Source organism: Heptranchias perlo, unplaced genomic scaffold (assembly GCF_035084215.1).
Source record: "Heptranchias perlo isolate sHepPer1 unplaced genomic scaffold, sHepPer1.hap1 HAP1_SCAFFOLD_420, whole genome shotgun sequence".
NCBI classification, from domain to species: Eukaryota; Metazoa; Chordata; class Chondrichthyes; order Hexanchiformes; family Hexanchidae; genus Heptranchias; species Heptranchias perlo.
The window spans coordinates 78,391-102,500 of NW_027139432.1; the positions used below are offsets into that span (position 1 = coordinate 78,391).

Below are 24,110 nucleotides of genomic sequence, written 5' to 3' on the forward strand. Positions count from 1 at the left end.
CTCCTGCCGCTGGATAACAGGTATCTGAACAATATCCAAAAAACCGAGAATGGCTTGAAGGTGATCGAAATACTTCTTGACAGACAAGGTTCAAAAGGAGGGCTCACGATTAAAGTGAAATATTATTCACCTTCCGACAGGTTTCAGTTTATTTGTGAGAGATCGTTAAAGGATCCTGCAGCGCTGCCTCAGTTAACAAAAGCAGTTCTCAGCCGCATTTTTGACGCAGCATCAAACCCATCAGTTTTTCGCTGTTCCCCAGCTCCCCGAGTGAGTGAGGCCGTGACAGCAGCAACATTGTCCGGCCCCGCTTTCTCCAATCACCCGCTGCCGGCGGAAAGCAGCGAATGCAGCCTCAGACAGCGCATTACTGTCCATCCCTGGGAAACAATTTCCAACTGAAACAGATTGGAGTTGTGCTGAGCTTTGAGTCTGTAGCGTGGACGTGACGAGTTTCAGGTTGATATCATCCATTCATTTTTTTATATCTCAGAAACGCACCAGGAGAAAACAGGAACTGAGAATCAAATTGTCCCTGTAGGTGATGAATTCAAGGGAATATCGCTCCAAGCAGATCTGTGAAAGTCACAGTGCAACCGCACCGAAGTTCCAAATTCTCCCTCTCGCCACTCGGCAAACATTAACTGACCTTTGCTCTGTCCTGGTGTCACCTCGCTCAAACCGTCTCTTTCGCGTATGATTTTTTTACGAGTGCAAAGCGTCCCCCGCTTCAGTGAAGCTGCAATCGACATTTTCTTCTAGATGCCATGTCATGGGCCAGATAAAGGATGTGAACAGTTACTGCTGAGAACAAATTAAAAAGTAGCAGAAGTTCATCAAAGTTGCACCATTGAAAGTCCTGGGTGGAGGTTTAGAGGCTGCGATTGTGGGAAGAGTTTTGTTGCGATTCTAACAGACCTTCGAGTGAATTTCCGGGATGTCCAGAGCACCGAAATAACTCAGTCAGACTGAAGATCTAAAGGGTTCAGTCCCGGGTTCAGGAGCGTTTTCTCTCCCTCTCTGTTATCTTGATACCTCCTCCGTGCCCTTTCCATTTTCTGATACGCTCGGAGGGCCCCTTACCCACTGACACACCCTGACTCTCCCTGATAACATCTGGCAGTCCCTTGCCCTCCCTGATAACATCTGGCAGTCCCTTGCCCTCTCTGATAACATCTGGCAGTCCCTTGCCCTCCCTGATAACATATGGCAGTCCCTTGCCCTCTCTGATAACATCTGGCAGTCCCTTGCCCTCTCTGATAACATCTGGCAGTCCCTTGCCCTCTCTGATAACATCTGGCAGTCCCTTGCCCTCTCTGATAACTTCTCAGAGTGCCGTAAACTCGTTGATACCTCATAGCCTCACACCCCTTGATAACCCCTGAGAAGCCCTTTGATTCCCTGACAGCCTCTGGGATCCCGTTGCCCCACCGGATCCACACAAATAAACCCTTAGACTCCCTGGTTCATTCTCAGGAGCCATTAACCTCTCTGCTACCCAAGTGCGATTTAATTCCACATGTGGATCTACCAGTCTGTGTTAAGGATCAGATCCACGGTTTGTTCGCTCTCATTACTCTGAAGCACTCTGTTCACCGAGAGGGAAATCGCACCTACGTTTATGTGATTTTCAAAGAAAAATAAAACATTGCATGTACAGAAAACAGAAATAGCTCAGATGGGGTAGCGTTAGAATTAAAATCCACAGATCCTTTGTTCAATCTCCGCTTAAGGCGGCCTTTTTTCCTCTCTCTCTGTTGGCGGAATGCATAATGAGGGGGCTTAATCTTGAAATTAGTGCTCGATTAATGAGGCGAGAAATCAGGAATCACTTTCGCAAACAAAATACGGCCGAAAGCTGGAACTCTCTCGGCCAAAAGGATGTGGATTGAGGCTCAATTCAAATTTACAAGACTGATATTGACAGATCTTTTTTCGGTTCGGGTCCCAAGGGATATGTTTCCAATGCGGGGAAATAGAGTTGAGTTACAGACCACCTCATGATCTAATTGAATGGGACAGCAGGAAGAGGGGCTGAGTGGCCCTCTCCTGTCTCGATGTTCCTCTCCTGCTCAGCGCGGTGCTGGAGGACGGGGACAAGGCATCAGACTGACTCCAGAATGAAAAGCGAGTGTGCAGAAGGAGCGACGCTGGGATTGTCAGACAAACTGAACCCCTGCAGCAAAATCAACAGCTGCCTCTCTACAATAATAGGATGGGAAAAGGTATTGAAGCCGGCGCTGGGGAGCTAAGTCGGTAAAACATGAGTCTCTTAATCTCAGGGTCGTGGGTTCAAGCCCCACGCTGGGCGTTTCGTGTTTTATTTCTCAAACTGGGTGATAAAAGGTCCAAAGTGCGACCTCTTATCTCCAGTTCATGAAATCCAGTTAGAGAAACAGACACAACACTGAGCTGTGTGAAAGGAAACCGTGAGCGTTGCCAAATATCCAGCCCCTCCCGATTCTATCTTCTCATTCCCTCCACATGGGACACGGACAGGTTATCGGATCAACCGGCTTCATTTTTTGCTGTTATTAAATGTGTTGATGCCTTCAAAATGTAAGATTCAGAAGATGACAACTCTGGATCCATTCGCCTCTCTGATACCTCCGGAGACCCCCTTACCTGATTTGATTCTCCCTGAACTCCTTATCTTCTCCGATATGGTCCGAGAGTCCATTATCCTTTTTGAACCTTGTCAGCGCCCTTTACACTCTCTGATACCCGCAAAATGCTCCTTACCCACTGTGCCGCCCTGAGTCCTCTTACGCTCTCTGATACCCTCTGACACTCCCTTCCCTTCTCTGAGATCCACTTACGCTCTCTGATACTCTCTGACACTCCCTTCCCCTCTCTGAGATCCACTTACGCTCTCTGATTCTCTCTGACACTCCCTTCCCCTCTCTGAGATCTACTTACGCTCTCTGATACCCTCTGACAGTCCTTTCCTCTCTCTGAGATCCCCTTACACTCTCTGATATCCTCTGACAATCCCTTCTCTTCTCTGAGATCCTCTTACACTCTCTGATATCCTCCGACAGTTCCATCCCCTCTCTGAGATCCACTTACACTGTCTGATACCCTCTGACAATCCCTTCCCCTCTCTGCGATCCCCTTACACTCTTTGATACCCTCTGACACTCCCTTCCCTTCTCTGAGATCCTGTTACACTGTCTGATACCTTCTGACACTCCCTTCCCCTCTCTGAGCCCTCTTACGCTCTCTGATACCCTCTGATAGTCCCTTCCCTTCTCTGAGATACCCTTACACTCTGTGATACTCTCTGACAGTTCCATCCCCTCTCTGTGATCCCGTTACACTGTCTGATACCCTCTGACACTCCCTTCCCCTCTCTGAGCCCTCTTACGCTCTCTGATACCCTCTGAAAGTCCCTTCGCCTCTCTAAGATCCCCTTACACTCTCTGATACCCTTTGACACTCCCTTCCCTTCTCTGAGATCCCCTTACACTGTCTGGTACCCTCTGACAATCCCTTCCCCTCTCTGCGATCCCCTTACACTCTTTGATACCCTCTGACACTCCCTTCCCTTCTCTGAGCCCTCTTACGCTCTCTGATACCCTCTGAAAGTCCCTTCCCCTCTCTGAGATCCCCTTACACTCTGTGATACCCTCTGACACTCCCTTCCCTTCTCTGAGATCCTGTTACACTGTCTGATACCCTCTGACAATCCCTTCCCCTCTCTGAGATCCCCTTACACTCTGTGATACTCTCTGACAGTTCCATCCCCTCTCTGTGATCCACTTACACTCTCTGATACCCTCTGACACTCCCTTCCCCTCTCTGAGATCCCCTTACACTGTCTGATACCCTCTGACACTCCCTCCCCTCTCTGAGCCCTCCTACGCTCTCTGATACGCTCTAATAGTCTCTTCCCCTCTCTAAGATCCCCTTACACTCTCTGATACGCTCTAATATTCTCTTCCCCTCTCTGGGATCCCCTTGCCCCACCGGATCGCCACTAAGAAGCCATTAGACTCCCTGAACCCTTCTCAGAGCCCATTACCCTTCCTCATACCCAAGTACGATGTAATTTCACAGGATGATCGATCGGCTTGTGTTCAGAATGAGATCCACAGTTTGTACGGCCCATGCTGCTTCCGCCTCTCGCACTCCGAGAGCCCAAGCGGCGGTCGGAACCAATCTCCCTCCTATAAACTCGGAGTGTAAGTATGAGTGCGCTGTTGTTTCATAAACTGTGGGAGTGTATATATGAGTGCGATGTTTATATATGAACTGTGGGTGTGTATATATGAGTGCGATGTTTGTATATGAACTGTGGGTGTGTATATATGAGTGCGATGTTTATATATGAACTGTGGGTGTGTATATATGAGTGCGATGTTTATATATGAACTGTGGGTGTGTATATATGAGTGCGATGTTTATATATGAACTGTGGGTGTGTATATATGAGTGTGATGTTTATATATGAACTGTGGGTGTGTATATATGAGTGCGATGTTTATATATGAACTGTGGGTGTGTATATATGAGTGCGATGTTTATATATGAACTGTGGGTGTGTATGTATGAGTGCGATGTTTATCTATGAAGTGCGGTAATGAACAGGGGGAGCAGGGCTTCGGAGGGGTTATATTTTCTTGGAAGACAATGGCGCAAAGTTGCATTTGCTCTGGGGTCCAAATACTCAGTTGGAATTCCATTGGACTGAAGATTTAAAGGTCTTTGGTTTAATCCCAGGTTCGGTAGTTTTTGGTTGTTCAGTTTCTTCTTCTTTGTGTCGATTCTCGCATTTATTAACAGAGAAATTTGATCCCCGCCACTGAAGGATTGGGGATGGATTAGAGAGACATCAAGGATGGGAAATATTTATATCGTCTGTATTTGGTTTTTATTTCTCTGTTACCTTCTGCCTTTTTCTCTTGGTTTTGTCTCTCTCGGTGCCGGGTGACTATTTGATTTGATGCATTTGTCCTAAACTGATGCCTTTTCCACATCTCGGGGCGGTCAGACCCGCTCTGTCTGTCTGTTGCTGCTGATGATCATTAATGGGAACGGGCCGCGAGTTAAACATTTATCTGCAAACCGGAGAAAGACAAATAAAAAGAAAGACGTGTTTCTCCGGCCCAGGGGCACAGTTACAATGGATGTTATTCAATAAACTGTCCCCGTGAATTTGTCTGTGAATCTGTTTGTAAAGCTTGGGTTTTAAAAGTTCCGAAAACCCAAAATAAAGCCCCTTAACAGCCCATACAGGAATCAAACCCACGATTACAACATTATGGTGTGTTTTAAGCAAGTCAGCTGACCAGCCGTAACGAACATCCCAATCATCGTTTTTTTTTACCTATACTAGTTTGAAGTGATTTCTGTACACGGACCCCTAAATCTCTCTGGCCCTCCACAGTTCCTAACTTCTCACCATTTAGAAAGTACCCTGATCTATCCTTTTTTGATCCAAAGTGGATGACCTCCAGAAAAAGTGACTAAAGTAGTGGACAGGGGAATGTCAATGGATGTTATTTATATGGACTTCCAGAAGGCATTTGATAAGGTCCCACATAATAGACTGTTAGCAAAGATAGAAGCCCATGGAATCGAGGGAAAAGTACGGACTTGGTTAGGAAGTTGGCTGAGCGAAAGGCGACAGAGAGTAGGGAGAATGGGTAGGTGCTCACATTGGCAGGATGTGACTAGTGGAGTCCCGCAGGGATCTGTCTTGGGGCCTCAATTATTCACAATATTTTTTAACGACTCAGATGAAGGCATAGAAAGTCTCACATCCAAGTTTGCCAATCACACGACGATTGGTGGCATTGTAAGCAGTGTAGATGAAAACATAAAATTACAAAGTGATATTGATAGATAAGGTGAATGGGCAAAACTGTGGCAACTCATGGACCAGCATATTCCTCACTCTACCATTACCAACAAGCCAGGGGATCAACCCTGGTTCAATGAGGAGTGTAGAAGAGCATGCCAGGAGCAGCACCAGGCGTACCTAAAAATGAGGTGCCAACCTGGTGAAGCTACAACTCAGGACTACATGCGTGCTAAACAGTGGAAGCAACATGCTATAGACAGATTTAAGCGATTCCACAACCAACGGATCAGATCAAAGCTCTGCAGTCCTGCCACATCCAGTCGTGAATGGTGGTGGACAATTAAACAACTAACGGGAGGAGGAAGCTCTGCAAAAATCCCCATCCTCAATGATGGCGGAGTCCAGCACATGAGTGCAAAAGACAAGGCTGAAGCGTTTGCAACCATCTTCAGCCAGAAGTGCCGAGTGGATGATCCATCTCGGCCTCCTCCCGATATCCCCACCATCACAGAAGCCAGTCTTCGGCCAATTCGATTCACTCCACGTGATATCAAGAAACGGCTGAGTGCACTGGATACAGCAAAGGCTATGGGCCCTGACAACATCGCAGCTGTAGTGCTGAAGACTTGTGCTCCAGAACTAGCTGCGCCTCTTGCCAAGCTGTTCCAGTACAGCTACAACACTGGCATCTACCCGACAATGTGGAAAATTGCCCAGGTATGTCCTGTCCACAAAAAGCAGGACAAATCCAATCCGGCCAATTACCGCCCCATCAGTCACCTCTCAATCATCAGCAAAGTGATGGAAGGTGTCGTCGACAGTGCTATCAAGCGGCACTTACTCACCAATAACCTGCTTACCGATGCTCAGTTTGGGTTCCGCCAGGACCACTCGGCTCCAGACCTCATTACAGCCTTGGTCCAAACATGGACAAAAGAGCTGAATTCCAGAGGTGAGGTGAGAGTGACTGCCCTCGACATCAAGGCAGCATTTGACCGAGTGTGGCACCAAGGAGCCCTAGTAAAATTGAAGTCAATGGGAATCAGGGGGAAAACTGTCCAGTGGCTGGAGTCATACCTAGCACAATGGAAGATGGTAGTGGTTGTTGGAAGCCAATCATCTCAGCCCCAGGACATTGCTGCAGGAGTTCCTCAGGGCAGTGTCCTAGGCCCAACCTTCTTCAGCTGCTTCATCAATGACCTTCCCTCCATCATAAGGTCAGAAATGGGGATGTTTGCTGATGACTGCATAGTGTTCAGTTCCATTCGCAACCCCTCAAATAATGAAGCAGTCCGAGCCCGCATGCAGCAAGACCTGGACAACATCCAGGCTTGGGCTCATAAGTGGCAAGTAACATTCGCGCCAGATAAGTGCCAGGCATTGACCATCTCCAACAAGAGAGAGTCTAACCACCTCCCCTTGACATTCAACGGCATTACCATCGCCGAATCCCCCACCATCAACATCCTGGGGGTCACCATCGACCAGAAACTTAACTGGACCAGCCATATAAATACTGTGGCTACAAGAGCAGGTCAGAGGCTGGGTATTCTGCGGCAAGTGACTCACCTCCTGACTCCCCAAAGCCTTTCCACCATCTACAAGGCACAAGTCAGGAGTGTGTTGGAATACTCTCCACTTGCTTGGATGAGTGCAGCTGCAACAACACTCAAGAAGCTCGACACCATCCAGGACAAAGCAGCCCGCTTGATTGGCACCCCATCCACCACCCTAAACATTCACTCCCTTCACCACTGGCGCACTGTGGCTGCAGTGTGGACCATGCACAGGATGCACTGCAGCAACTCGCCAAGGCTTCTTCGACAGCACCTCCCAAACCTGCGACCCCTACCACCTAGAAGGACAAGAGCAGCAGGTACATGGGAACAACACTACCAGCACGTTCCCCTCCAAGTCACACACCATCCCAACTTGGAAATATATCGCCGTTCCTTCATCTTCGCTGGGTCAAAATCCTGGAACTCCCTTCCTAATAGCACTGTGGGAGAACCGTCACCACACGGACTGCAGCGGTTCAAGAAGGCGGCTCACCACCACCTTCTCAAGGGCAAATAGGGATGGGCAATAAATGCCGGCCTCGCCAGCGACGCCCACATCCCGTGAACGAATAAAAAAAAACACCAGCCGGCAATACATTCCAGATGCTCAGTACTCTCCGGGAAAAGAAGAAGCTCCCAACATCCAGACTATTCTTCCCTCTTTGTGGTCGGAACGCCGGTCCGCTGCTTCCCCCCAATCTCTGAAACTGGAAATAATCGATCACTGGGCAAGCTGTTCAACCATGAGATGGGAGCCATTGAAACACCGTGGGCGCTCTCCCATTGAATGATATTCTGTGCGGAGCGTTCGGTTTTTCGCGAGGTGAAGAAACTCTTGTCTCTCCTTGTGTGTCAATGTGAGGCGAGTCTCAGATGATATTCTCACAGTTGAATCTAAAATTTAATTTGTTTGGAGATGCCGGGGATTGAACCCGGGACCTCATACATGCAAAGCATGCGCTCTTCCACTGAGCTACATCCCCACGGGTCAAAAGGTACCTGAGAAATAAACAAGCAGACACTTTAGAAGTGAAGCCGTGAGCTTTCTGCTCCGTCTCTCCACGACATCGAGATTCCCAGCGGTCCCGCGTGTTCACAATGTTCAACCTCTGCTTCAGTTCACGGGGTTTCTGCTCCTCTTTACTTTGAACTTTCCAAAAAAAAGTCTGCGGAAATAAAAAAAACCCAATCGCTAATGGTCAGTGACAAGGCTGAAATCCAACCTCTGAATCATAAAGTGAGATGGAAGAATGACAGAGCGTCAAACAGGAACAAGAGCTGGGACTGCTCGCTCGATATTGCACCGACACACATTCCCCTCAGTCGGCGGCTGCTTTGAGTTGAGCTGTTGAGGGGACCGAGAGATGAAGTCCCGCTCCGGAGAATTTAATGCTTGTGGAGCCTCAGAAGTTGGAACTCGCTGAGCTCAAAAAGCGTCATTCAACATTCGGTGGGTCATTCTGGTGAAAAGGTACAGAAAGTTAAACCCAGGACCTCAACACACACAAAACATGCGCTCTATCACTGAACTAAATCCCCAAATAACACAAACCGCGAACCAAGGAAAGAAGAACTGATTGTCCTCAGTTTATGAGGCCACCCGTGGTGGATGTGCACTCCGCTCACTGCATTTTACTGGAGAAATAATCAATTCATATTATGTAACTATCCTCCACTCACTGCATTTTACTGGAAAATAATCAATTTATATTATGTAACTATCCTCCACTCACTGCATTTTACTGGAAAATAATCAATTTATATTATGTAACTATCCTCCACTCACTGCATTTACAGAAGAAATAATCAATTTATATTATGTAACTATCCCCCACTCTGCATTTTAATGAAGAAATAATTAATTTGTTTTATGTAACTATCCCCCACTCTGCATTTTACTGGAGAAATAATCAATTTATATTATGTAACTATCCCCCACTCACTGCATTTTACTGGAGAAATAATCAATTTATATTATGTAACTATCCCCCACTCACTGCATTTTACTGGAGAAATAATCAATTTATATTATGTAACTATCCTCCACTCACTGCATTTTACTGGAGAAATAATCAATTTATATTATGTAACTATCCTCCACTCACTGCATTTTAATGAAGAAATAATCAATTTATATTATGTAACTATCCCCCACTCTGCATTTTACTGGAGAAATAATCAATTTATATTATGTAACTATCCCCCACTCACTGCATTTTACTGGAAAAATATTCAATTTATATAATGTAACTATCCCCCACTCACTGCATTTTACTGGTGAAATAATCAATTTATATTATGTAACTATCCCCCACTCACTGCATTTTAATGGAGAAATAATCAATTTATATTATGTAACTATCCCCCACCAGGTTTCAGCTGTTGTCAGAAATAGTCTCTTCGTGGTCGCCAATTGTAGGATTTAAACCACTGTTTTCAGGATTATAATCTAATCCAATCTAAGGACTGGTTCCTGACAACAACAAGATCACCACTGGTACTGGTATTACGGTTAAAGGCAAAACCGATTTATTAATCACATCACAATTAGAGCAAAAAGGTGATACTTAACAAAGAGAAATAGTGAGTGTTCCTTGAAACCTCGGAAGTGTCCCTCCAAGTGACTACGGTGCGGTCTCTCTCTCTCTCTCTATCCCTCCAAGTGACTACGGTGCGGTCTCTCTCTCTCTCTCTATCCCTCCAAGTGACTACGGTGCGGTCTCTCTCTCTCTCTGTGTCCCTCCAAGTGACTACAGTGCGGTCTCTCTCTCTCTCTCTCTCTCTATCCCTCCAAGTGACTACGGTGCGGTCTCTCTCTCTCTCTCTCTCTATCCCTCCAAGTGACAACGGTTCGGTCTCTCTCTCTCTCTCTCTCTATCCCTCCAAGTGACTACGGTGCGGTCTCTCTCTCTCTCTCTATCCCTCCAAGTGACTACGGTGCGGTCTCTCTCTCTCTCTCTATCCCTCCAAGTGACAACGGTGTGGTCTCTCTCTCTCTCTCTCTCTCTATCCCTCCAAGTGACTACAGTGCGGTCTCTCTCTCTCTCTCTATCCCTCCAAGTGACTACGGTGCGGTCTCTCTCTCTCTCTCTCTCTATCCCTCCAAGTGACTACGGTGCGGTCTCTCTCTCTCTCTCTTGCTGTGTTCTGTTGACTGAAAAGTTTTCTTCTTCCTTGCCAGAATCTTGTGCGCCTTCCTCAGCTTTTGAGGTCTCTCCTTATTCACTTTTTAAGTTTATGAGCAGTTCACTCTCACATCCACATCTCTCAGCCTGACCATTATTCATGTCTCTCAACCTTCAGAAGTTACATTCTGAGCATAACTCCTGGTCCCATCCGTGCCTTGTTGTTACAGACTTAACAGAACCTTATTTAGAGTTTACATTGCCAGCCTTCACAGAACCGTTTGTATAAACAGACTTCTACTCACTGGCTTGTGGAGGCTCGAGATAGAGAGGCCTGAGCCTGAGTGACTCCTTCATTTCATGAACCTTCAGTCCCTTTATCTGCATGTCTTTTAGACATTATGCTATTACAGCACATTCCTCCCTTAGGTCTGTTAATTCCCACTTTACTGTTGTCAGCATCCTTTTAGTTTTAACTGCAAACTTGACTATAATAACCATCATGCATCCTTCTCGGCCCACCAGCACTTTCTTATTGAATACACGTTACATGGTTCATTCTATATTAATACACAGTACAGTTTACATTTATAGATACATAGATTCACAGCACATTTTGTTCTACTTCTACTATTGATTATAATTATACTAAATTCTATCTGTTAATGGGTTAATCCTTACACGTTGTTCTTCCGAACACTAAACACCATAGTTCAGTCCTGGATGTGATTAACTGCAGAATCCAACCCCTGCAGTCACTTGTGAACTCGCTGGTGTCTCAGCACATGTGATGACTGAGTGAATCCCTTCCCACACACGGAGTAGGTGAACAGTCTCTCCACAATGGGCGCGAGTTGATGTGTCAGCAGTTCATTTCTGCTTTTAAAGCTCTTCTCAAAGTTACTGCATTAAAAGGTCACTCAATAGTGTGAACAAGTTGATGTCTCAGAAGGTGAGATGAATTTGTGAATCCCTTCCCACACACGGAGCAGGTGAACAGTCTCTCCCCAGTGTCAGTGTGTTGGTGTTTCAGATCATTTGTTTTAAAGCCCTTCTCACAGTTAGAACATTTCAGAGGTCTCTTATCAGTGTGAACTCGCTGGTGTCTCAGCAGGTGTGATGACCGAGTAAATCTCTTCTTACACAGGGAGCAGGTGAACGGCCTCTCCCTGACGGGAGTGTGTCGATGTCTTCACAATTTGTATCTGTATTTAGAGCTCTTCGTGCAGTCAGAACATTAAAAAGGTCTCTCCCCAGTGTGAACAAGTTGGTGTGTCAGCAGTTTGGATGAAATAGTGAATCCCTTCCCTCACACGGAGCAGGTGAGCGGCCTCTCCCCAGTGTGGGTGCGTTGGTGTGTCAGCAGATTCCTTTTGCTTTTAAACCTCGTCTCACAGTCAGAACATTTAAAAGGTCTCTCATCGGAGTGAACTCGCTGGTGTGTTAGCAGGGTGGAAGAATGAGTGAATTTCTTCCCACACACAGAGCAGGTGAACGGCCTCTCCCCAGTGTGAACTCGCTGCTGTATCAGCAGGTGGGATGACCGAGTAAATCTCTTCTTACACACAGAGCAGGAGAACGGCCTCTCCCCAGTGTGAGTGCGTTGGTGTTGCAGCAGTTCAATTTTGCTTTTAAAGCTCCTCTCACAGTCAGAACATTTAAAAGGTCTCTCATCAGTGTGAACAAGTTGATGTTTCAGCAGGGAGGATGAATGAGTGAATCTCTTCTTACACACGGAGCAGGTGAACGGCCTCTCCCCAGTGTGAACTCGCTGGTGTGCCAGCAGGGTGGATGACAGTGTGAATCTCTTTCCGCACACGGAGCAGGTGAACGGCCTCTCCCCGGTGTCACTGCGTTGATGTCTCAGCAGTTCATTTCTGCCTTGAAAGCTCTTCCCACAGTCAGAGCATTTAAAAGGTCTCTCATCGGAGTGAACTCGCTGGTGTGACAGCAGGTGTGATGACCAAGTGAATCTCTTCCCACACACGGAGCAGGAGAACGGCCTCTCCCCAGTGTGAACTCGCTGGTGCTTCAGCAGGTGGCATGATCGAGTAAATCTCTTCTTACACACGGAGCAGGAGAATGGCCTCTCGCCAGTGTGAACTTGCTGGTGTTTCAGCAGGTCGGATGAAATAGTGAATCCCTTCCCACACACGGAGCAGGAGAACGGCCTCTCCCCAGTGTGATTGCGTCGATGAGTTTCCAGCCTGGACGGGTAATTGAATCCCTTCCCACAGTCCCCACATTTCCACGGTTTCTCCGTGGTCCGGGTGTCCTTGTGTCTCTCCAGGTTGACGATCAGTTGAAGCCTCGTCCAAGCACAGAACACGTGTACGGTTTCTCCCCGCTGTGAATGGTGTGATGTTTTTTCAGGCTGTGTAACTGGTTAAAGCTCTTTCCACAGTCAGTGCACTGGAACACTCTCACTCGGGTGTGTGTCTCGGTGCTTTTCCACTCACACTGATGTTTGAAATCTTCTCCCACAGACAGAACAGACAAACATTTCTCCTTCCACATTCAAAGGCCGATGATATTCAGGTCCTGATGAATCGAGTGACTCTGTCTGATCTTGACGTGCTGTTTGGTTTGAGTTTCCCTCTGCTAATCCTCCCCTTCTAATACCCTATAAAGGAGTTTATAAAAGTAATCACTGTAAGTACAGGATAGAAATTCAGAACAGACAATTCTAGCTTCTACGGAACATTCTTTCCACTCTTGTGCCTCAAAGCTGTAAATCCCCGTACCACACACTCTCCCTCTTCCCTGTGCTGAAATCCAAACTCATCGCATCATCTTTCAGTGGCCCTAAACCATGAGTGAAAGGGTGAGAGAGTGAGTGCGAGAGAGTGAGTGCGAGAGAGTGAGTGCGAGAGTGAGTGCAAGAGTGAATGCGAGAGTGAGAGAGTGAATGAGAGTATGAGTGAATGTGAGAGTGAGTGAGAATGAGAGTGAATGTGAGTGTGAGAGTGAGTGTGAGTGAGAGAGTGAGTGTGAGAGAGTGAATGTGAGTACAGCAGTGGGCTCGGTGTGGAGAATGAAGTGGGGCAGGTGGAGCATGTTTCAGTGGAGCAGCAGTGATAATAATCTCATTAGGTTTAGAATAGTTATGGAAAAGGACAGGGGACAGTCAAATGTGAAAATTCTTAACTGGAGGAGGGCTAATTCCAGTGAGTTAAAAAGGGATCTTGTCCAGGTGGATTGGAATCAAAAATTGGCAGGCAGAACAGTAATTGAACAGTGGGAGGCCTTCAAGGAGGAGTTGGTTTGGGTACAGAGCAGACAGATTCCAATGAGAAGGAAAGGAACAGCATCCAAAGCTCGAGCTCCCTGGATGAATAAAGATATAGAGATCACCATTTCTCCTTCATTTACAGACGATCACTGACCGATCACCATTACGCCTTCTTTTACAGACGCTCCCTGACCGATAACAATTTCTCTTTCATTCACAAACGCTTCCTGACCGATCAACATTTCTCCTTCATTTACAGACACTCCCTGACCAATCACCATTTCTCCATCATTTATCGAAGCTCCCTGACCGATCACCATTTCTTCTCCATTTACAGACGCTCCCTGACCGATCACCATTTCTCCATTTATCGAAGCTCCCTGAACAATCCCATTTCTCCTTCATTTACAGATTCTCCCTGACCAATCACATTTCTCCTTCATTTACAGACGCTCCCTGACCGATAACCAGTTCTCCTTCATTTACAGACTCTCCCTGACCGATCACCATTGCTCCTTCATTTCCAGACACTCACTGACCAATCACCATTTCCACTTCATTTACAGACGCTCCCTGAACGATCACCATTTCTCCTTCATTTACAGACGCTCCCTGACCGATCACCATTACGCCTTCTTTTACAGACGCTCCCTGACCGATAACCATTTCCCCTTCATTTACAGACGCTCCCTGACCGATCACCATTTCTCCTTCATTTACAGACGCTCCCTGACCGATCCCCATTTCCCCTTCATTTCCCGGCGGGTAGTGAGGGGGGGATAATGTTCACTGTTTTATATTCGGGTCTGGGGCCGCACTCGGGGTTTGTAAAGCCTGAGCCTGGGCCTGAGCCCGGACCCGGGCCCCGGGGTTTATTGAGCCTCTTGCTCCGATCCTCTGACCTGCACCGAACGCGCTCCTCCCGCAGCCTCGACTGGCCGCGCATGCTCAGGACACACTGACCGATAATAAGTCACTACTGCGCCTGCGTGCTGGGCTCCACTGATTCAGATAGGGCACAATCTGTACCGCGCTGCATGCTGGGTGATGCAGCCGCCATTGATGGTCTTAATATCAGGCCGAAAAGCAAAGACATTGGAAGCAGGAAGAGCGCGTTTGGACCAAAGATAATAAAATAAACTGAAACCCCAGCTCTTCGTGCCATTTAAACCGGCACAAACACACAGCGCAGGCGCTCCCCCATTTTGGTGAAATCCAGAAAATATTTTTTACGGTAACTTTTCTTAATTTCGTTTTATTAAATGTTGCAACTGACGGGTTCAATTAATGTTTATTTTCGAACTGCACCTCAGGATGTCAGTCTCACCACTAATCCCGTCCTGGTGACTAAGGAGAGTTCCGGACCAATAGGAGGAGCGGAAATTGACTGGAAGTGTGGGCGGGTGAGGGGGGAGTTGGTCCTCCAACGAATCGGAGTGTGTGAGTGCGGCACAGAATGGGCGGGTCTAAGCCCAGATGTCCCTCATTGTCTGAAACATAATTTTTAAAACCTAATTTATCTTTAACTCCAGGAGACAACTCGACCTTTCTGTTGCGTCTTGAAACAGATCAAACCAGATGAGGTGGAGCAAACATTTCAACATTTGTTAGAAAAACACATCAATTAAGAACAGCCAACATGGATCATTTGAGATAACTCAAGTCTACTGATAAAGGAAATGTAGTGGATGTTGTGTACATTGATTGTGAAAGGGTTTTTGGTAAGATGCAGGACAGGAGGCTTGTTGATAAAATTAATACTTACCATATTAAAAGGAATGAAGCATTGTGTACAGGAAGTTGTTGAAAGGGCAGAAAACAGAAAGCAGTGGTTAATAGATTTTCTTCAGACTGGGGGGATGTAAACATTGGTGTGGCCCAGGGTCAGTGTTGGGACCATTGCTAATCTCAATATAGAGAATGATATGAGCTTGGGTATGTGGGACACAAGGTGAAAATTTCTAGATGACTCCAAAATTGGCAGCGTGGGGAACTGTGAAGAGGAGTCAGTGACTTCATTGTGACGTCCACGGGTTAGTAAATGGGCCAGGTGAAATTTAATGCAGAGAAATGTGACGTTTTGCATTTTGAGAGGAAGAAAAATGAGATGAAATGTAAACTAAATGGTGAAAGTTTAAAAGTAGAGGAGCAGAGAGACTTAGGGATGGAAGGTTCTAAATAATGCATTGTCTTATTAATTAACAAGTCTGAGAGTCAGCAACTTTAATACCTCATTAAGAAATATATGAGCAAATTCTCTTTCCTCTCCCATACTAACTAAACATGCAAATCCCCCGTGTAGACGAGATCAGCCCTCTGGATGGAACCACTGACTCCCTGAGCTTGATCTCCGGTGTCTCCAGTCCCAACTGTCCCTTACATCAGTAGCCCCTCACTTTTATACCCTGTTGTGATCCATCTCTGTCACTGAAGCTGGAACTTCCCTAATCTGTGGTTTACAAGGACACATTGCTTGGTTCCCAGCAGTTACTTTTCTTCAGTAGTGTTCTCATGATCCCTGAACTACCCTGCTTACTGTTAATTAGAATCATAGAATCAGAGAAAATTTACAGCACAGAAGGAGGCCATTCAGTCCATTGTGTCTGCGCCAGCCGAAAATGAGCCACCCAGTCTAATCCCACTTTCCAGCACTTGGTCCATAGCCTTGTAGGTCATGGCACTTCAGGTGCATATCCGGCTACCTTTTAAATGAGTTGAGGGTTTCTGCCTCTACCACCCTTTCAGGCAGCGAGTTCCAGACACCGACCACCCTCTGGGTGAAAAATGTTTTCCTCAGCTCCTCAATAATCCTTCTACCAATCACTTTAAATCTATGCCCTGCCCCTTGTTTATTGACCTCTCTGCTCAGGGAAATTGGTCCTTCCTATCCACTCTATCTCGGCCACACATCATTTTGTACACCTCAATTAAATCACTCCTCAGCCTCTTTCAAAGAGAACAATCCCAGCCTATCCAATCTTTCCTCATAGCTAAAATTATCCAGTCCTGGCAACATCCTCGTAAATCTCCCCTGTACCCTCTCTAGTGCAATTACACCCTTCCTGTAATGTGGTGACCAGAACTGTACACAGTACTCAAGTTGGGGCCTAACCATTGTTTTATACAGTTCCAGCATCACCTCCCTGCTCTTATATTCTATGCCGTGTCTAATAAGGGAAAGACTTCCATTTGCCTTGTTAACCACCTTATCTACCTGTCCTGCTACCTTCAGGGATCTGTGGACATGCACTCCAAGGTCCCTCACTTCTTCTACACCTTTCAGTATCCTCCCATTTATTGTGTGCTCCCTTGCCTTATTTGCCGGCCCCAAATGCATTACCTCACACTTCTCCGGATTGAATTCCATTTACCATTTTTCTGCCCACCTGACCAGTCCATTGATATCTTCCTGCACTCTACAGCTTTCCTCCTCACTATCAACCATGCGGCCAATTTTGTATCATCTGCAAACTTCTTGATCGAGCCCCCTACATTTAAGTCCAAATCATTAATACACATCACAAAAAGCAAGGGACCGAGTACTGAGCTCTGCGGAACCCCACTGGAAACAGCCTTCCAGTCAAAAAAACACCCCTTGATCATTACCCCTTTCTTCCAGCCACTGAGCCAATTTTGGATCCAACCTGCGCCTGGTTATCAGTATCTCAGTTTGGAGATTCAAACACGCACAGCCCACCAAACAAACTAGTTATTTTTTTCGCTATTCCCAATATTCTGGAATGCAGGCAGCTGGAGGCTGATCTTAAAATAGCTCCTGCCCCCCTCCCGGGGAGGAACGGTCAGTCCTGTTCCAGCATCACGCTGGGCGAGTTTGGGAAACACACGGACATGGAGCAGTTGGGACTGGGATTATCAGGGGGTCACATCAGATGGACGAGTGGCGTCTTGTCGATATTGTGAGTGATGTTGGGACTGAGAACTTGTCCGTCAAAGCGGAGAGCGATTTGACGAGCGCGGCTCTGGTGACTCTCTCTCTCTCTCTCTCACCCTCCGCAAAGTGCTTAAGCCCGGCCTTCGGGAATCTCGTTTCTTATTCCTGAATTTTGCCTCGGGCCAGTGCAGGGAAAGTTTTTATTAATGATCCAGCTTTCAGACTGATCGTGGTGTGAAAAGATGGGAAATACAGAATGTGAACTTGCGCTGGATTACAATGAGAAGTGTTTCATTTTGGACTCTGTATAAATTCAGTATCTTTTTTTTGAAAATACACATTATTAAAATGAGTTTCTTTGTGTCTCACATTCCCCTTAAAGTTCTTTCATCCCCAGGGTCCTCACTCACCTCCTGTTAGTTCACAGTTGACTTCTGCTCAATTAGCCGGTGGTGGGAATTAAGAAATGATTTCAATTTGAATTAACAGTTAATTCAAAAAGCAGCCACTTTAATTTAAGAGCAGCGGAGGCTGTAAAGGTTCGACAGGAATAAACCAGGCCTGGACTCGCAAGGAACAGAGATTGTGCCTTGAAACAATAAACCGTTTTGTTTTTCCAAAATAATTTCTCAGAGACGCCGTTTCTTGTCGAAAGGGAAGAAAATTCGACCTTTTGCCTTTCTCTCCCGACCTTTCCTGGGCCGTGAGGTCGAACAGCTTCTATCAGGTCAGTGGTGCCAGGCCTGGGCACCAGTTAGACCTGCGTTGCCCATGCTGAGGAGGAGGCACTGTGCTTTCCCTGGCGGTTATAAGGCGTCCAAAATCAGAATACCAGGTTAATAGCACAGGGGATGGAGATGTCACCGGTGGACACAATGCCTGGACTTTCCGGCAACAGGGTGAGGGCGGGAATTCTGCCCATCGCCCCCTGACCGCACCATGGTCATTACCCAGTTTCCTGGGTCAGCGGCCATTAGTCACGGTGGGCCCCGGCCCCTGATGGAAATTTCACCGGCGAGCAGCAGCCCAGCGGCCCCCGGGAAACTTGTCGCTGTTGCTGCAGCATGCGAGGATGTGAAAGGCATCGGGCCTCCTGCCCCAGGCCCAAGGAGAGGCCTCAGGGAGAAGGGAAATGTGCCGGGAGCCCAGGACCACCCGCTCCCCCCCAACCCCGCTCCTCTCCCTCACCTACCCGGCAGGGGCTGGGTGAGTTGCCCGGGCTGTCCGAGCCCTGTTCCCACCTACCCGGCAGGGGCAGGGTGAGCTGCCCGGGCTGTCCGAGCCCTGTCCCCACCTACCCGGCAGGGGCCGGGTGAGCTGCCCGGGCTGTCCGAGCCCTGTTCCCACCTACCCGGCAGGGGCCGGGTGAGCTGCCCGGTCTGTCCGAGCCCTGTCCCCACCTACCCGGCAGGGGCCGGGTGAGCTGCCCGGGCTGTCCGAGCCCTGTCCCCACCTACCCGGCAGGGGCCGGGTGAGCTGCCCGGGCTGTCCGAGCCCTGTTCTGACACAACACACTCCCGACTCCAGCTTTCAATTGAAAATTAATTTTATTCTTGGAATGAGTTTGTGAAGATTCCCAAAGACTGGAATGGTTTAGACAGGGACAGGGAGAGGCCGCAGTCTCTGGCCACTCACGCAGGGAGCAGGAGGAGGAGAGGCGAGTTTTCGAAGTTTGAGCCGCCCAAACGGTCCAAGTTTCACTCTGTCCCTGCCTCGAACCTCCGAGGGTCGAACTGCTCGGGCTCCGCACCTCCCCTGGGCCTGCAGTGGGCCCACGCCATGCGGTGTTGAAAGACACGGGGAGAGCTGCACTTGCTCGCGGCAGAGAACTTATTAAAAGCACGTGAAGCCCCTGGTCAAGATGGGCATCACACAGCAGGTCTGACTGGCAACCTTCACACGAGCAGCACATTTAAATCAGGGTGTTGGACAGACTGTGAACGGGCACTGATCAAACTGGAGTCTCCAATGTCAGATACAGGCCCCAAATTACCCACCCGGATTCATTGTCAAAACAGTCCCGAACCCTCACATCACATTCTCACAGAGTGTTTGATGCAGCCATTTAACTTGGTGCTGGTGGATCAACACAGAGGGGAAAAGTGAACCCCATTTTGCTCACTGAAACTATTCTGGACTGACTGTCACAAGGACACGGCCCTGCCTTAAATAATTAGTCGAGCTGCTGTGGCCTCACCCAGGGGGAGCAGGACCACCGGGGGCCCTCGGATGATGCGAGGTTTGATAGCGGGGATAATCGCGGCCCGCAGAATGTTAGCCTAAGGTGGGGGTGCGAGGGGCCAGGCCTGGGGGGGGATTGAGGGGCAGGCCCGGGGATCGAGGGGCAGGCCCGGGGGGGAGTCGAGGGGCAGGCCCGGGGGGCGAGGGGCAGGCCCGGGGGGGAGTCGAGGGGGGGGCGAGGGTTAGAGGGGAGCAGGGTTCGATCAGAGGACACAGATTTACTGTAATTTTGGAAAGAACCAGATGGGAGAGGAGGAGAATTCTCTCTTTACACAGCGAGTTGTTCTGATCTGGAATGCGCGGCCTGAAAGGGTGGTGGAGGCAGATTGAGTAATAACTTTCAAAAGGGAACTGGACAAATATTTGAAGGGGAGAAATCTGCAGGACCGCGGGGAAAGAGCAGGGGGGAGTGGGACGAATTGGAGAGCTGTTTCAAAGAGCCGGCACAGGCACGATGGGCCGAACGGCCTCCTCCTGTGCTGTAAGATCCTATGAGGTTCAAGGTGCAGCGGGGTCAGGGTGGAGCGGCTGTCACCAGCTCTGCCTGATGACCATCAGGTGAAGTCCAACACAGTGAAGGAAATGCAGCCCCCAGTGCACTCTCCCTCCCTGCAGCATTCCTCCAGGAATCCACTCGACACTGTGCAGCATCACACCGGCAAATGAGTTGGAGAGGAACTTCTACAAACGTCAGATTTTTCCCAAAGAAGTTCGGACGTTTGTCTCTCTCTCTCTCTCCTGGGGAGCAACGGGGCCGGGTGGAATTAATCCCAGTACCTTCCGAAAACAATCAATCAATCATCGAAAGCTCAGGGCAGCGAACACTATTGGTCCCACCTCCTGATCCAGGGCATGTCTGAGGATACTGATTGTTTCCAGGACTCCCTCAGACTGGTCTGAAACACCGACCGGGGGCCAATTACTGACTGCAATGCTACGAATTAAAACACAACCTGTAGTTGAAACATTCAAAGCACCCCATTTAATATAAAGAGACATTATTGTAAATTAACCCCACCCACTGAACACTCTCCAGGCACAGACACACACACACGGGCCAACGTTTTACACACACACACATCGTCGTCACTCAATGAGCTTCTTGGCTTTGAAGAAGCGTCGCAGGTAGAAGACCTGCCAGGTGGCCAGGCCGACGAGGCAGCACATGGAGAAGATGCTGAAATACAGGACACGAGCACTGGTGGACTCTGCACGGAGGGAGGGAGGGAGGGAGAGGGGCCCATCAAACAGGTTGGAGGAGTGGATTCAATCTGCACTAAGATCACTTCACTGAAGGCAGCCCTCCCTCTTCCTTTCACCTTGCTGCCCCGAGCACCGTTTCCCTGCTCCTGGGTCACTGCTGCTCCGAGTCTGGCCTTTGGTCGATGCCTGGGGTCACTCCCTCCCCCGAATCCCCATCCTGGATCCTCTCTCGCGAAACAGCTCAGGTGAGAGCAGGGACATGGCAGGCCTTTCATGGGAGCGTCACTCTGTCTACAACTGACACCCTGTCCCTTTCTAACAGGTCAATCCCACCACCTAGAATCTTACAGCACAGGAGGCCTCTCGGCCCATCGTGCCTGTGTTGGCTCTTTGAAAGAGCTGTCCCATTAGTCCCACTCCCCTGCCCTTTCCCCATCGCCCTGCAAATGTTTCCTTTCAGTGTTTATCCAATTCCCTTTTGAAAGTTATTATTAAATCTGCTTCCACCGCCCTTTCAGGCAGCGCATTCCAGATCATCACTCGCTGCGTAAAATAAAACCCTCATCGCCATCTGGTTCTTTTGCCAATTACCTTAAATCTGTGTCCTCTGGTTACCGACCCTTCTGCCACTGGAAATAGTTTCTCCTCATTTAATCTATTAAAAGTCTTCATAATTTTGAACACCTCTATTAAATCTCCCCATAACCTTCTCTGCTCTAAAGAGAACAATCCCAGTTTCTCGACATAACTGAAGTCCCTCATCCCTGGTACCATTCTAGTAAATCTCCTCTGCACCCTCTCCAAGGCCTTGACATCCTTCCTAAAGTGTGGTGCCCAGAATTGGACACAATACTCCAACTGAGGCCTAACCAGTGTTTTATAAAGGTTCAGTATAACTTCCTTGCTTTCGTACTCGATGCCTCTATAAATAAAGTCCAGGATCCTGTATGCTTTTTTTAACAGCCTTCTCAATTTGTCACCTTCAAGGATTTGTGTCTGTGCACTCCCCAGGTCTCTCTGTTCCTGCATTCCCTTTAAAATTGTACCATTTAGTTTATATTGCCTCTCCTCATTCTTCCTACCAAAATGTATCACTTCCCACTTCTCTGCATTAAATTTCATCTGCCATGTGTCTGCCCATTCCACCAGTCTGTGTCCTCCTGAAGTCTGTTACTATCCTCCACATTGTTTACTACATTTCCGAGTTTCGTATCATCTGCAAAGTTTGAAATACCCTGAATACCCAAGTGCAAGTCATTAATATATATCAAAAAGAGCAGTGGTCCTAATACTGACCCCTGGGGAACACCACTGTATATTTCCCTCCAGTCTGAAAAACAACCGTTCACCACTACTCTCTGTCCCTCAGCCAATTTTGTAACCATGCAGCCACTGTCCCTTTAATCCCAGGGGCTTCAAATGATCCCTTCTGTCTCTGGACCCCGTTTATACCGTCCTTCCCCAAAAACTTATTCCACAACTCTGCCCTCTGGTGTAGAAAGGTCCCAGCCCTCTGACTCCAACTCCCTGGTTGAGATGTGTGGAGGCCTCCAGCCCATGGAGCACCCCATCTAACGGCCCATGAAAGGACTCTGTGTTTTCCCTCCGCTGCCCGACTGAGAGCCTCCCCTCCGGGTGTTCCATCCTGCCCACACTCGCCCCAGTTTGTACACACGTTCCCTTATCCTGCAGTCAAACTTGGAATGAAAATATGCAGAATCTTATCTGCCTCTGCAAGGCCCCCTTGTCAGAAGGTCGTGGGTTCGAGCCCCACTCCAGAGACTCGAGCACCTAATCCAGGCCGACACTCCCAGTGCAGTACTGAGGGAGTGCCGCACTGTCTGAGGTGCCGTCTTTCGGATGAGACGTTAAACTGAGTCCCTGCCTGCCCCTCTCAGGTGGACGTAAAAGATCCCACGGCCACAAATGGGAGAAGAGCAGAATTCTCCCCTGGGTGTTCTGGCCAATATTTATCCCTCAACCAACGCCACTAAAACACAGATTATCTGGTCATTATCACAACGCTGTTTGTGGGATCTTGCTGTGCGCAAATTGGCTGCCCGTTTCCTAAATTGCAACAGTGACTACACTTCAAAATAGTACATTATTGGCTATAAAGTGCTCAGGGACGTCCCGAGGTCATGGAAGGGGCGAAATAAATGTACGTTTTTTTAAAAAACTAAGTCCCTTTGACACTGGGGATCAGTCCTGCAGTCCTTTTAACCCCTGGCCCCTGGTACCCAAGCCCTAGACCACCCCTCTTTACTCCGAGGGCTAGTGGAGGGCAGTTGGGGCAAGGGATGCTTTGCCACAAAGTGCCTGAAGCAGAGCCCACTGCATCTTTCACAGGACGACTGGATAACCGTATGAAGCTGAGGGTCGTGCTGTGGGGGAGAGAAGGGGAGAGGGGCTTATGTCCCGGGAGGTGGAGGGAGCTAAAACCCACAAACTTCTGATTCGGAGGGGTGAGTGACACTGACCGAGGAACGAGACAGGGTCCCCGAGACCGAGAGCAGTAAGTGGAGAAGGGGCGGGTGTTGCAGACTGAAGCCTGTGCTGGGTGCTCCGACCATTGGTGTCCCTCATCTCTTCCTCTCGCTGCTTCATGTTGGCAAAGTCATTGACGATCGACTCTGACAGATCCTCCAATCGTCGCAGCTCCACCTCAAGTGGCTTCAGCTTCTCCGCCTTGGCGATCTGGGCAGGGAGAGAGAGAGAGAGAGACGGTCTGTAAGATCGGACAAAGATGTAGTAAATCCATTGTTGACTTGAGAGACCCACACTCCAGAAAGGATATTGAAGCACTGGAGGCGAGGGGAGGAGTTGTAGAGAGGGACTCGGTTCTTAACACTCCCAATCTTGTTTCTTGATATCACGTGGAGTGAATCAAATTGGCTGAAGACTGGCTTCTGTGATGGTGGGGATATCGGGAGGAGGCCGAGATGGATCATCCACTCGGCACTTCTGGCTGAAGATGGTTGCAAACGCTTCAGCCTTGTTTTTGCACTCACGTGCTGGACTCCGCCATCATTGAGGATGGGGATGTTTACAG

General features: G+C 48.3%; 2 protein-coding genes and 1 non-coding gene across 3 annotated transcripts in view; 1 reads left to right on the forward strand and 2 right to left on the reverse strand.

Annotated features, from left to right (window-relative positions):
• Window positions 1-24,110, forward strand: part of LOC137312324 (zinc finger protein 271-like) — a 175,951-nt gene that overhangs the window by 76,945 nt on the left and 74,896 nt on the right. The gene's annotated exons all lie outside the window — the stretch shown is intronic.
• On the reverse strand, window positions 8,277-8,348 carry trnaa-ugc (transfer RNA alanine (anticodon UGC)). Its single transcript has one exon. It is a non-coding gene; the product is annotated as a tRNA-Ala (tRNA).
• Window positions 20,796-24,110, reverse strand: part of LOC137312325 (uncharacterized) — a 21,833-nt gene continuing 18,518 nt past the window's right edge. Inside the window, exon 4 of the mRNA XM_067978912.1 lies at window positions 20,796-21,063. Within this exon, the coding sequence (XP_067835013.1) occupies window positions 20,942-21,063 (122 nt within the window). The 3' untranslated portion in view covers window positions 20,796-20,941. The remainder of the gene's footprint in view (window positions 21,064-24,110) is intronic.